At 43.9% G+C, this 14091-nt stretch overlaps 1 protein-coding gene and 1 pseudogene across 4 annotated transcripts; one reads left to right on the forward strand and one right to left on the reverse strand.

The window, feature by feature from the left end:
* Positions 1-1658: 1658 nt before the first annotated feature.
* Positions 1659-9725, reverse strand: LOC136525346 (ASI1-immunoprecipitated protein 2-like). 4 transcript variants are annotated; one of them, XM_066518344.1, is made up of 13 exons: positions 9390-9725; positions 8418-8493; positions 7833-8320; positions 7575-7637; positions 7340-7425; positions 6566-7047; positions 6163-6432; positions 4696-5149; positions 4163-4393; positions 3947-4053; positions 3474-3862; positions 2927-3053; positions 1659-2834 (listed from the first exon to the last, which is right to left on the reverse strand). In XM_066518344.1, exons 2-13 carry the CDS (start codon positions 8422-8424, stop codon positions 2401-2403), a joined length of 3138 nt encoding a protein of 1045 aa, XP_066374441.1. In that variant the 5' UTR covers positions 8425-8493; positions 9390-9725; the 3' UTR covers positions 1659-2400. The 4 variants fall into 4 exon arrangements, with proteins under 4 accessions (XP_066374441.1, XP_066374442.1, XP_066374439.1 ...); XM_066518345.1 differs by having other exon boundaries at positions 1659-2792; positions 7575-7640; XM_066518342.1 differs by having other exon boundaries at positions 7575-7640.
* On the forward strand, positions 9409-11229 carry LOC136525627 (BTB/POZ and MATH domain-containing protein 1-like; annotated as a pseudogene).
* The last annotated feature ends 2862 nt before the right edge of the window (positions 11230-14091 follow it).

The raw sequence follows: 14091 nt of genomic DNA on the forward strand, positions 1-14091 counted from the left end.
TTCGTTGTTATTCATTCTTGTGATTGATTAGCTCCTATCTCGACACGGCAGTATAACCTTCTTGCCCACTCTATTTATATTACCGCAAACTAGTTGTCAAGCTTTTTAGTGTAGCTAGTTGTGAGAGCTTGTTAGTTTGATTAGTGTGGCTCTTTAGTTAGCCTTTGAGAGTACACTAACTTAGTGTAGTGACATAGCTATTGTGTGAATAGAAACTATATCAACTAGAATTGTAGTAGGTGGCTTGTATTTTTAGTATGCTAGCACAACACTTGCTTCGCCTCATAATTGTCTAACCGGTTTGCTAAGTGTTGTTGTAGAAATTTTTATTAGGCTATTCACCCCCCTCTAGCCATTATGACCTTTCAACGGCTTGGCTTATATGGGACGGCCTGGCGTGGGGAGCATTGCAACCGAGCAAGGCAGGGCAGACACAAACTCTGCGGCGATGGAGTCCATGTCAGAGACGACGGCGAGGTAGAAGAAGCGACTGATAGGCGGGCCTGAGCGGTCGATGACATAGGAAGAGGAGGCGTGCTGGCGACTTCCGCTGCTGGGTCAAACGCGGGGAGGAAGAGCTGGGCTTGCGCGCTGGCGTGGGCCGAAGCCTCAGCGGACAGAAGGAAAAAGGAGTGGGCCTGCGCGGGAGGAAGAGAAGCAGGCCTGCGTGGGAGGAAGAGAAGTAGGAGAGTTTTTCCTTTTTGTTTTTCTTATTTCAAAACCAATTCCAAATATAAACCAAAACAAGTTTGAATATGGTTTAAAATACTCTTTTCAATTCAAATAAAAATAAGCAATTTTGGTAAGTTTTCAAAAATAATTTCTTTACAACTTTTTAAACTCTTTTATTTTTAAAGTTTTCTTTTCTTTTATTTCAAAGCTAATTTCAAAAGCATTTCAAAAGTGAATTTGAATTCATTTTGAATTTTGAATTCAACCATTCAACTCAATAAATCAAATACAAGGGCATGTATGCACAATCATGTTTCTAAACCTTATAATAACTTTTAATTTCATGAAATTTTTTATTTCCTATGTTTTAATGAGCACAAAAATCCAAAATTAAATCTTTTTAACCCTATTTCAAAAAGAGCAATTTTTAGGGTGTTACACTAAGAGAGTAAGGAACTAAGTGCGAGAAGATAGCGAGAATGAGCATGAGTTCCCAGTCGACGGGGGAAGAGGACATGGTGAGGTGGAGCAGCAACGAGTCAAGCAGAATCAAGTAAGACCGCGGCAGGGAAGGCTCAACTAAGACGTGCAATAGAGCAAGCACGACAAGGGCGACCAAGCGGCGTAGTAGGTCATAGGAAACTAGGTATGCATATCCCACTCGAGCTCCCGCCGCACATCTCATCCTCGTGTGTTATGAGTGTGGTGGGCAAACGTGGTGCAACACGATATGGCCGCATGAGTGTGGCATGAGTGTGGTGGGCACATGCCAGTGTAAGGGAAGGGGATGGACTGGGACAGTACATTAAAGTCTAGGGAGCTGAGTGTGTCTTTTAAAAATATTAGAACAGAGAATTTAGGATAAGTTTAGAAAGCTAAATGCGTAGCTTAAAGGTACTGGGACCTGAATAAGAACTCGAAAAAAGTATAAGAAGATGAATATACAATTTAGAAGTATCAAGACGTCCATAAGAACTCGAGACAGATTCGAGGACCACCAGTGAAATTCATTTACTCCTTAAAAAAATAGGACAAAATCACAATTTACCTTCAAAACGAGGGCATGAAAGCGAAAGCCCCTTAGTGTTTGAAGAAGCTTGATTGCCAAAGCTAAATAAGTAAACATATTGGCCTGACCAGCTTTGTACACGAGGGCATGAAAGCGAAAGCCCCTTAATGTTTGAAGAAGCTTGATTGCCAAAGCTAAATAAGTAAACATATTGGCCTGACCAGCTTTGTATAGCACACAGATATAAGTTCATTAATATTGTGTAGTTAGTTAAGAGATCGTATTATTTACGCTGGCTGTGAGTTTATTTAATTGCAAAAAACATTTTCACCATCTTTTCGCATGGCAAAACCTTTTTCCTTTGGTCCTGCTGCTTGATCCGGGTGCAATGAAATATCTTATTTCTGTCATTTCCACATACATAGTGCAACCTTTTCTTCTTTTGATATCCTTTCTGATTTCACCTTTGTGTTTTTAGCAATGGAGTCTCCAGATCAGGAAAGCAAAGCCGACTCCAACCCTGATAACTTATGAGTCAATCAGGCACTTCTTGCCCTACTATGCATTGTATACTCCAAAATAAATACTCTGGATTCAACTGCTTTTTGTAACATATAAGAACAAACACTGCATTGTAGGCATACCCTTGGCTATTTTGTTGCCGGACCTTACACATAAGATGGCCAACGGTTTAAAAACGATCAGCAATTGTTGGGCTTCTAGTAGTGATTTACGATGTTCTCTGATACTGCATCATCCTCTGCATTTAGATCAAATGGAAACACGCACTTCCCACCACTGCTTGAGCTTCCAGCCATCGGTTTATTGCTAGTGCCATCATTCACAAAGGAAGCTGAAAGGGAATGCACCTTAGATGATAACCTTCCATTGTAGGCATTCTCGTATAAACCAGAGTTCATAGACATATCCAATTTAATTTTCTTATGCTCGGGTACTTCATCAGCTGCATTGGCCATCCGAAAACTTCTTTTATCTGCACCACCTGATGCATGTGAACAATCCAGTGCACCTGCGCTAACCTCACAGGTATTAACATGGTCTATATCCATGAGGTTGTCAGCATCGTTATGGTCTATATCCATGAGGTTGTCTGCATCGTTAAGGTTGATGGTTGTGCTCACCATGCCAGGTTCTTTAATCAAACAAGTAAAAAAAATTACAAAAACATGGGTGATAAATAATTAACTCCTACTTACTAATATGATTGGGAACAATGTTAGTTACCTTCCTGAATATGGGTTAAGGAGACAGAACAAGTAACTGGCACCGCGTTCACATCAAAATCTCTTTCACTAACATTATCACCAAAGGTGTCCCTCATTTTATCTTTGTGTTCTGGATAATCAAGTTTCTGCACATCCCTAACAAAATGTTACATTCAGATACTGATATGCGACATCATCTAAATGATCATGTAAAACAAGGTGGCAGAATGCCAGTTGTCAAGCTGGCATCTGAAACTCTCAAGTTGTGTAGGGAAATTTCACATATTGGCAGGTTGGCCATAAGCTGAATCAGTGACTAGGGAATTTTCTAGAAAGCTCATGGTAACATAAACTTTATCTATGGTCAACTTAATGTTTGAGTGCCACGTATTTAACTTACTAAAGGTGTAAGGTAGTGTGGCATGTGTTATTCTACGCTTTTCTCTTAATGCACTGATATGCAGCTCTCCTACATATGTGAGGAAAAAATGGTAACTTAAACACAACTAATGCAGAGAAAATGTTTAAAAAGCAAGCGCTACACAAAATGAGAAATAAAGATTCACCTGATGTTTTCTTTGCATAGACATGGAAGAGGGACCCATACCACCATTGCTAATTGTTGAACTTGTTTCTGTATCTGAATCTAGGTGATCATCTAGACCTCTTCCACATACAGGTTGATTCAAAAAGTTCTCTCCATTCAAACACACCTCATGACTGGCTTCCAAACTCGGTGCAAAATTAGTTGACTTCACCAAAATTTCGCCAAAACCACTCCTGTTTTGTGAGAATGAATGAGTAGATGACAAAGCAGTCGTACTCCAATCCATGGCCCAGGGGTCATCATTAAAGTTTCGTTCTAGTCTACTTGTGGATACATAAGATGGGAGGTTAGAGGAATCTTTTTTGCCAACTCTGAATAGACCCCAAAGAAAGTAGAACATATTCCACCCTGAGACAGAATAAGAATGTGATCAATCAAATTGAAACCTATCCTGAGATAATATGACACTTTAACTAGCTGAAGGGTTCTTACTTTGAAAGTTCTTTGACAAGATATTGGACGGGAGTATAAGCAACTCAACAGTACCAACACTTCCTCTTAGAACTAAATCATTCTTCAGCATATTTTCAACTAATTTACTGTAGTGTTTTTCATAGTTGCAAAAGATAGAAGTGTTAGAATTTCAAATTCAAAACAACATATGAATGAAACAAATATGAATCAGGGGAAAAACTGCAAACAACACACCTCTGAACATCTCTAGCAAAGAAAAAAAGACCTATGTTGTCATAAGTTGGATCATTTTCCTGAAATTGTGTCAGCCATGAATTCTGCCGAGGAACTTCCTCAAGCTGGACTTTAGAAGGGAATTTCTTAACTACGTCCAACACTAACTGTGCAGCAGAACATGATAAGTGGGCTTGGAAACCATCACACAGCTCCGGTGATCTTCCAGTCCTCTGCAGCTCAAAACCACCTCTGTTGAAATAAAAAAAAGTTTAAAATGCATATAATAAACACATCGAGGAAATATTATAATTGCTAGCAAATAATACAGGCTGAGTGATAATCAGATTTAAAAAAATGGGATGAACCAAAAAGCACACATATAACATCACATAACACAACACACAAAACATGTGAAAGCATTATCTATAAAGTGGCTTCATAATTGATGGTAGACTGGCAATGGAATGTCTAGTAACTTATTACTATTAAGTCATTTAAAATGTAAAGTAAATAATTTCACATATGGGATGGAAAGGAAAGAATACTCATACTGCCATATCCAGTCCAGCTCAGGGACAGTTGAAAACAATGGTTCATCACCAGCTGAAACCCCTTGAGCAGGTTCATCCCTATGATCATTTGGCATAATGCAACCATTATCAGAAGAGATTCCTGGTGTGGCAGATAGAGATGGATGATTATCTTTCAACTTCAGCTTGCTATAATCTACTCCGCTCCCAGGGATGGATAAAATATATCTCATATCCTGCTCATTAGCTTGAGTTGATAATGAAGGCTTATTCACATTCCGATTGCTGCTAGAAGCACCCTGTCTGAAGCCAGTTGGGTCCTTTATTTTAGTCTCCTGATGTGAAGAATCTGAATTCTGAATCACTTTTCTATGAGCACCGGAACCAAGAATCCCACATGAGGATCTTTCAGCATTAGATAGCATCGTACTTCCCGGCACTTTTGCTAAAGGAGGCTTCTTTAGCTCACTGTTTCCTGAACAAACAAATTAGAGTTACTCTACAATAAAATGCATGCAATCAGAATATATGAACTATGTCAAATAAGGAAAATAACATGCAAGGGGAAGGGGGTGACTTTGGCGGAGCTGCACAGGAGGAGGGAGATGTGAGTTTGGAAGGTCAAGTAGTGCCTAAGAAGGATACTTTGGAAGGTCAAGTAGTGCCTAAGAAGGATACCTTTCGTTATCTAGGATCGATGTTACAGAGAGATGGAGATATTGATGCAGACGTTAGACATAGAATCAAAGCAGGGTGGATCAAGTGGCGACAAGCTTCTGACGTTCTTTGTGACAAGAGGGTACCACAAAAGCTAAAAGGCAAGTTTTATAGAACGGCGATTAGACCGGCTATGTTGTATGGAGCAGAATGTTGGCCTACAAAGATTTGTCATGTTCAACAACTGTGTGTTGCAGAAATGCGTATGTTGCGATGGATTTGTGGTCACACAAAAATGGACCGAGTTAGGAACGATGATATACGTGACCACCTAGGAGGTAGCACCAATTGAAGAAAAGCTTGTCCAACATCGGCTGAGGTGGTTTGGCCATGTCCAAAGGAGACCATCAGAGGCACCAGTACATTGTGGAGTCCTAAGCCAAGCTAATAATGTGAGGAGATGTAGAGGTAGACCGAAATTGATATGGGGGGAGGCAATAAAAAGATATTTGAAAGCTTGGGATATACCTAGAGATCTCTGTTTGAATAGGAGTGCTTAGAAAGTGGCTATTGATGTGCCTGAACCATGACTAGGGGCTCTTGGTGGGTTTCAACTCTAACCTACACCAACTTGTTTGGGACTCACAGGCTTTGTTGTTGTTGTTGTTGTTGAATTTTTACCACCCTGTACATGAACAGCACCTAAATTATTTGAGTCACCCGTGTTATTTCTTGTAGAGAGGGGCTGAGCTGTGGTATCAGTTTTTAAAAGAACAGGAGCAACCATTGATGCTGTGGCAGAGGGAGGCCCCAATATTGAAGAGCACTGACCATTTGTTACGTTGTAGCTCACCAACTGATTCGTCACCCTTGGCTCCTCTGCAGATGGCAAGACGGAAGACTTTGCCTTGTTTGCTGGCTCGCAAGGCTTAGGCTTTTTGAAGGTCGCTGACTTAGTAGTCATGCTGATTGGCCCTTCCTTTTTAACGATAGAAGACCAAGATTCCTTCAAAAATTTTGGCTTCTGAGGAACTTCATTCAATAGTTGTTTCACTTTCGGAACCTTTGAGTTGTTGAAAGAAGTGGATTTGGAAAGTTGGCCTGCATTAAACCTTGCTTAGTATGGTTTCATTTGATTGCATGCCACCAGGGCAAGCCCTAAAAGTACCATAAATTGAACATTAAGGATTTTGTGTAGAGAGTTTAAATATGAAAAAATAGATTAACAATTTACCACGAGGCTGTGGTGCCTGATTCTTCAGAGCATTAAACGCCAATGAAGTTGCCACTTGATGGCTAGGTTGCTTTCCTTTGTCAGCATCAAACATGAATATCTCGTGTGATGGTTGCATTCTCTTTCTGGAGTCAGCCCCCGTGTACAAGCCACCAGTTTCAGGAATAGTATCTCTAATTGAGGATGTCATCGCAGCATCTTCTTCCGTCCTGGTTTCAACCGTATCATTCCCCTCATTTGTGGTATCTGACTCTTTGTTTTCTACATTCTCAACCTTCAATTTACAGTCTGAAGAATTTCTGCTCTTTGCAGCAATGGGAGGTTTGTTAATCTCCCCTTCAAAGGACAGCTCTTTCGAAGTGCCAACCTTCACCTGAGATTTTTCTAGTCTATTCTCCTTTTCAGATTCTACCGCAGTTTGGCAGTCTTCGCACAGCCACTCACTATCTGGAACCTCTGCCGTCATTACCCGCATGCAATACCTAAAGCAAAGAGATATTAAAACATACTCATACGCGCATGCAATCTCTAGGAAGACATAATGGAAACAAGTGCTCAAAAGACCAGTTTTCTCCCCAACAGGAAGTGTATAGACAAAGATAATAAATGTGTAGACTTATTAGTGTTCTGGCACGCTAATTGTGCCACGAGCCTTGCAGTCAGCAATTAAAAACCATAAAACAGTAAATGGGCAACTTTAGTGTATGCAATCCATCAAATGCAACTGAACATTATTACAGAAAAAAAGAAAGTAATGCAGCGAAGAAGCCTTACGTGTGCTCTGCGCCATCATTGCATCTGCTACAGACAGCGAGCTTCTCCTCCTCACCAACATCTCCACATATGTCACACACCTTCACCTATATGTTTTGAAACAGGTTACACACTTCAGGCGATTCAAAACTTGGGCATTATCCAATCAAAGAAGAAAAAGGCAACCCAATCGAAATACAACCATTTGAGGTCGATCAAACCATAAAAAAAACAGAAATTTAAGGTTCTCACTCACATCTTCAACTTCTTCTGAACTTTTATCATTAGATGAAGTTGTATCTACTTGTGCATTGGATACCTGCTGGATATAGACTCTGGTTAATACAAACTGAGGGTTCAATTTCCGATGCATCATATGTTCGCATAAATGCAAATAAATCACTTCAAGATGCATATTAACTTCTCAATAATAAAGATTGGCATTCTTCATATAGGCAATATATGTAATCATAGATAAAACGAAAAACACCAGAACAAAGAGCAAGAAACTCACATCATCCCTTATCTCTTGAGAGCTTCTTTCATTATCAATATCCTTGTACACAGCAGCCACTTGCACATGAGACCCATCTTCATTTGCACCTTCCTGTTCCAAATGAGATGCACCTTGCTTGCTGCTTGTTGAGCTTCTAGAAACCTTCTTTGTGTTTTGAGAGCTAGCTTTTTGGAGCATGTCCTTAGAGTTTGTTGAATGGTCCTGTTCTTCTGAAGCTGAGGATGGGCCTTCCTGTTCCTCAATGTGTGCACTAGGCTGACTTTTGCCAACCTGTCCATCTGTATCATCACTGTCACTGTCAACAGCACCATCACTTTCAATCGCCTTATTCACCCTTTTATCACGCAACCTTTTAGCAGATGGAGGTGCTCTTCTCCCCCTTTTCTTTCTTACGGCCACATTAGATGTGTCTTTAACTTCAGAGATCCATGAAACAACATTATTGCGACGACCTGAGCTACGTGACGCCCTGTCTGTATTCCTTACTGAACATATATAAGCATTAATGACATTGTGTATTCTGGTTGTGAAGTGATATAAATGCCTAAGATGCAAATAAGATGAGAAGGGGAGATAACATACATTGCATGTCCTTTATTCAGGTTTATGAAGAAAGTTCTGGCTCTGATTGTCCTTCCTTTCCAGTGAGGAAAATTGCCTTTAATTTTCAACGCATTAAACACTAGGCAAATAAGTTTCTAACAAGTAATAAACATGGAAAGAACAGAAATAGGAAAAGAAAAACTTGGCAGTCTGTACACAAACACGTAAACATATACACAGAATGTTAGGCGCAATAAATTAGTACTCCTCTGTCCCAAAGAGAATGACATTTTGTCCTAAATCAAACAATCTCAGGTTGGACAATTTATATAAAAGAATATCAATATTTATATCACTAAACAAGCGTCTTTAGATTCATCATGAAATATAGTTTCCTGATGTACCTATTTGGTATCGTAAATGTTGATAATCTTCTCTACAAGCTTGCTCAAACTTAAAATAGTTTGACTTAGAACAAAGATAGAGTGATGTTCTTTTTGGGATCGTGGTAGTGGTATATATACTATAAAACAAATCATGGGTAAATTCAGACACTGGTCTGATGCAAACACAGATTCAACAATGATGACTTGATCTATGTTGCCCAGATACGGATACGGTATCAGATACGCTATTCTCTATAAAATAGTGACACGAGAATTCGCCTAGGATGTTTTTTTTAATATAATAACTACACATGATTTAATATGAAACCACAGCCACAGTATACTAAATTGAGTGCACGGCTTAATAAGGTCATAGCCAAGTGACATATGGCATAACACATAATTTAAGTTCACAACTTAATAAGGTCACATCCACAGGTATACATTATACATAATTGAGTTCGCATGCATAGCAATAGTACATAACATAACAAAATTTTAGATCAAAGCACATGGATACATAATGAACAAAACTATTGAACACATGGGCAGTCGGGCACCGGACGTGGTTAGAGTGAGACTGAGCATAGGGAAGACCGGAGGAGACGAGGATCGAGGAACTGACTAGATTGAATCCTGCTGGGATGGAGAAACCCGGCCGATTCGACGGTGAGCGGCCCAGGTATGCTTGGAGCAGGGGCGCAGAGCTTCTGCTGTAGGGGGAAGGGCCGCCGGGAGCAGGGAGGGGACGCCGCCGGACTACGTCGCCGCTGGCCGCTCGCTGCCCAGCTGTCGGCCGATTCGACAGTAAGCCGCCCAGGCCAGGGATGCTCCGAGCAGGGGCGCAGAGGTGCAGCAATAGGGCGCCAGGAGCTGGGAGGATCGCCGCCGGCCGCTCGCTGTCCTGCCGCCGGCCGCCGTTCGACACTCGCCACTCGCGTCGGGGCGTGTCGGGCGCACCTGGAAGGGAATAGGTCACGCGTGGGAGGTAAGTTGGGCTGCTTTTCTTTCATGGGCCGTATCCAGGTCAGCCCAAACGTGTCTGATGCCCGTATCCAGATTTCGTAGTACGGCCTGAGGCCCTGTTTGATAGAGAGTGATGGAAGGCCCGGAACCGTGAAGAGCCCAAGCCTAGTGCTGCACATGTGCTCTTATTGGCCCAATCTCGACGGCCCATCAGGGGGAGGCCGAGTCTTCTTCTGGAGAAAGCCAGCGCGACTCCTCGCCTTCCCCGTATTCTACTCTTCCGGTCTTTGGGTCTCCCGCAATTCCGCGGCGGCTCGTCCCGTGCAAAACCCTACATCGCCGGCAAGAGAGAAGGGCTAGGTATCCCATGGCACGCACTGTGGTTGCAGCTGCAGGTGCGAGCTGTTACGATCTGCCACCTCCATCGTCACCGACCTCAAGATCGACGGCTACTCACTCACCAAGGGTACACCCACTGGAGATTCTTTCAACTCTGATCCTTTGATCGTCGGTGGCCACCGCTGGCGCACCCGCTTCTTCCCCAACGGAGCCAAACCGGGGTACGAAGGATTCGTCTCGTTTTTCCTTCATCTCGACGATAGTGTCGCCGATTCGGTGAAGGCGCAGTTCCAGTTCTGTTTTGTCGACAACGTGGAGAAGAAACCGGTGACACTAGAAGCGGTGTCTAGCTTTGCGAGCAATGAGGGCTGGGGATACCCAAAGTTCATCAAGAGGAAAGAGCTTGAGAAATCGGAGCACCTCAAAGACGATTCTTTCACCGTCCGGTGCAACATTGTCGTTATCAACGAGTTCGGCGCCAAGGTAGAGACGGCCGTGGGAGCCCCTCCAACTCCAACAACTCTAACCAGGTTCGTCTCCGTGCCCCCATCTGACCTGCATCGGAATCTTGGCGACCTCCTCCTGAGCGAGAAGGGCGCCGACGTGGTCTTCGATGTTGGTGGCCAGACGTTCGCGGCACACCGGTGCGTGCTCGCCGCCCGGTCACCAGTCTTCAGCGCAGAGCTTCTTGGCACAATGAAGGAGAGCAACAACACGACAGGCGTTGTCCGTGTAGACGACATGGAGGCTCAGGTGTTCAAGGCTCTGCTCCACTTTGTGTACACTGACTCATTGCCCAAGACAGAGGAAAGAGGACAAGGGGAAGAAGGGCCGGAAGAGCGAGAAGAAGCTGAAGAGGAAGAGGACGACGACATCATGTCCCAGCACCTGCTTGTTGCAGCTGATAGATACAACTTGGAGAGGCTGAAGTTGATCTGCGAAGACAAATTGTGTGGGTACATTGATGTGGGAACAGCAGCCACCATACTGACGCTAGCTGAGCAACACAACTGCCGCAGGCTGAAGAAGGCATGCTTCGATTTTCTCAGCGCTCCTGCGAATCTGAGGACAGCCGCGCCGTGGCCACCGATAGCTTCAAGCATCTAAGCAGAAGCTGCCCAGCTGTCATGGTGGAGTTGATTGCTATGCTTGTCACCTGAAAACAGTGATGATCATCATTGTTCGAAATTGTTATTACCGGAGTTTTTAGTAGCCTGGCCATTACTTTAATTTATATGACATTATGATCGAGTACTGGAAGATGCAAAATTACCATGTTCAATGTCATCTCAGTTTTGTCAGGTCATTACACATCCCTGTAGCCCATGTTAATCTGGAACATCTTTGTTATTATCTAGCTCCGCCCATTAGGTCCAGAGGATCTCAGTTTCGTACGGAGATGCTTAAGCACGGAAATTGTTAAGGGTCTATTTGTATCTAATGAGCTCACAAGTTACTGGAAGATGCAAAATTACCTGCTAAACTTAGCTCTAGTGCATGGATCTAAACACCATAACGAGCTATTAGTTGGAGGGTCCAAAACGAGCTTACTAGTAGGTTAACTAATAGCTCCACTAATAAAATGCTATTAACTGACTTTCTCTAGCTAGCAGCTAACAATTAGTTGCCTAAATTCGGATAAGCGCTTACGCCCTGTTCACTTAGCTGATAAGACATGACTGAAAGTACTGTTGGTTGATTTGTTGTGAGAGAAAAATATTATCCGTTGGTTGAAAAAATACGGCTTATAAGCCAAGCGAACAGGGCGTTAATCTATCAAAGCCCTACAGATAGAGCCAAACCCTTCTGGACTAGTACTCATTCACGGGTTACTACACTTCAATTTTGTTTGGAAAAATTGGTTTCGTACCGTACAAAGATCATGAGATTCGAAAAATATCACCGAACGAACTAGCATTAAAAGATGAAACTGTTATGTGAAAGTAACGTCCCGTCGTGTTTGAAGGTAACAGTGTCAGCTTCGTTGATCCCCGTCTGTCTGAAGGAAAAAAAAAAACAAATCCCAAGCGTCAGCACGTGACGAAGGAGAAGTTCGCCAAGGTCCTGCTGGGCGAGGACATGTCCGGCACCGGCAAGGGCGTGGCGTCCGCGCTCGCGCTCGCGCTCGCGCTGTCCAAAGCCGTCACCAACCTCGCGGCGTCCGTCTTCGGCGAGCATCGCAAGCTACCCATGGCGCCCGACACCGAGGAGCGCTGGAAGAGGGAGGCGTGGGATAGCTGCTCTCCGTCACCGACCACAACAAGTGGTGGATGCCGACGGTGAAGGTGCCATCGGAGGGACTGTCGGTGTCGGACGTGACCCGCAAGTGGCTGCAGTACCAGAAGGATTGCGTCAACCAGGTGCTCAAGGCGGCCATGGCCATCAACGCGCAGGTGCTCGTGAAGATGGAGATCTACATTGAGTCGCTGTCAAAGGCAAACAAACAATTCATCATTCATTATGTATATATTAATTAAGAGGCATTGATCACATCCATCCGATCCATTCCCTGCTGCAGAACGTCGGGTACGCCCTCCTGGAGAGCTACTCGCGCGTGCTGGAGAGCCTGGCCTATAGCGTCATGTCCCGCATCGAGGACGTTCTGAGCGCAGACGCGGCGGCGCAGAACCTGACGGCGAGCGAGGCGGCACGCTGGACGCGGACGGCTAGGCCATCGCGCCGCCACCCAGCTCAGCCTGACCACCCGCCAGAGGCTGTGCTGATCCGCCAGGACTCCATCCTGCGTGGATCCACCAACGGCAGAGCTGAGGAAGAGGAAGGTGATGGGATTTCCACGTGGGAAGAAGCGAGGAGGAACGGTCAACGGTGGACTCAGGTCGTTAGATCAAACCGTTTTTCCAGTGGTATTTCACTGTGATCTTTGAGTGGTATTTTCTGAATCTCGTTATCTTAGATGCTATGAAACTATTTTTTTCTTTTGTTATTGTTGACTGTTCACTCACGCAACGCAAGTGGCTAATTCTTGTGTGCATTAACATCTCGAAACAGTTGAGCTAATTCTTGTGCATTAACATCTCGAGACTGTTGTATTGTAGACTGGATCTCTTAATTACACCGATAGTAACACAAACTTAATCACCACGTTAATTTTAATCACCACTAGGCTAATCCCTGTTCGCTTGAACTTATCAGCCTAACTTATCAGCCATGATATAGTGTTTTTCTCTCACAATAAATTAGCATCTGCCGGCTTATCAAAACTATCAGTCGAACAGCTGGTTCGGCTAGCTGCCCGGTGAATATTCGGGCTAGTGCCTCAAATACGATGTGGTGTAGCGTGTTTGTGTAGGGGCTGTTTGATTCCGGCTGCTAAAAAATAGCACTATATTTGGGATGCTAACTAGAAGAACTAGACGTGAACTAATTTTAAAACTAATCGTATAAGTGGTGACTAATTGAGAAAACGAATCTATTAACCCTAACTAGGGCATGATTAGCTCACATAGTGCTACAGTACATGGCTAATCATGGACTAATCAACGCTTTTCTTTTCTGAAACGGAATTGCTGGCGTCCAGACGTCCGATGAGATAGGATTTTATGGAACCGTACCGAACGACCTATCAGAACGCCCCATCAGAAACACGCTGCCCTCTCACCGTATCCAGTCTTTCCTCGTCCCGCCTCGCACGCGTACCCCGCCCCCGTCTGCCTCACCCCGCCCCGCCCCGCGCCCGCCGCTCCTTCTCCCTGAACCTCTCCTCTCTCTCCATGCGGGCGAAACCAGGGAGCCGGGATGAGGATGAGCACGTCCCGTCCACAAGGATGCCGCACGCCCCATCCGCCAGCCCTGCTGGCCGCGCCCCTTCCCACGGCCCCCGGGCCGTGCCCCAACGACTCTCTGAACATACCTCTGAAACACGAAACACTTGCAACATGAAACACTTGAATGCAACATATGTCTGAAGCAGATGAAACATTTAGAACATACACTTGCAACATGTGTGTGAAATATATGCAACATCTAGATAAAACACTTATTGCAATATAAGACTGAAACAT

Source organism: Miscanthus floridulus, chromosome 19, assembly GCF_019320115.1.
Source record: "Miscanthus floridulus cultivar M001 chromosome 19, ASM1932011v1, whole genome shotgun sequence".
In the NCBI taxonomy this organism is placed as follows: domain Eukaryota; kingdom Viridiplantae; phylum Streptophyta; class Magnoliopsida; order Poales; family Poaceae; genus Miscanthus; species Miscanthus floridulus.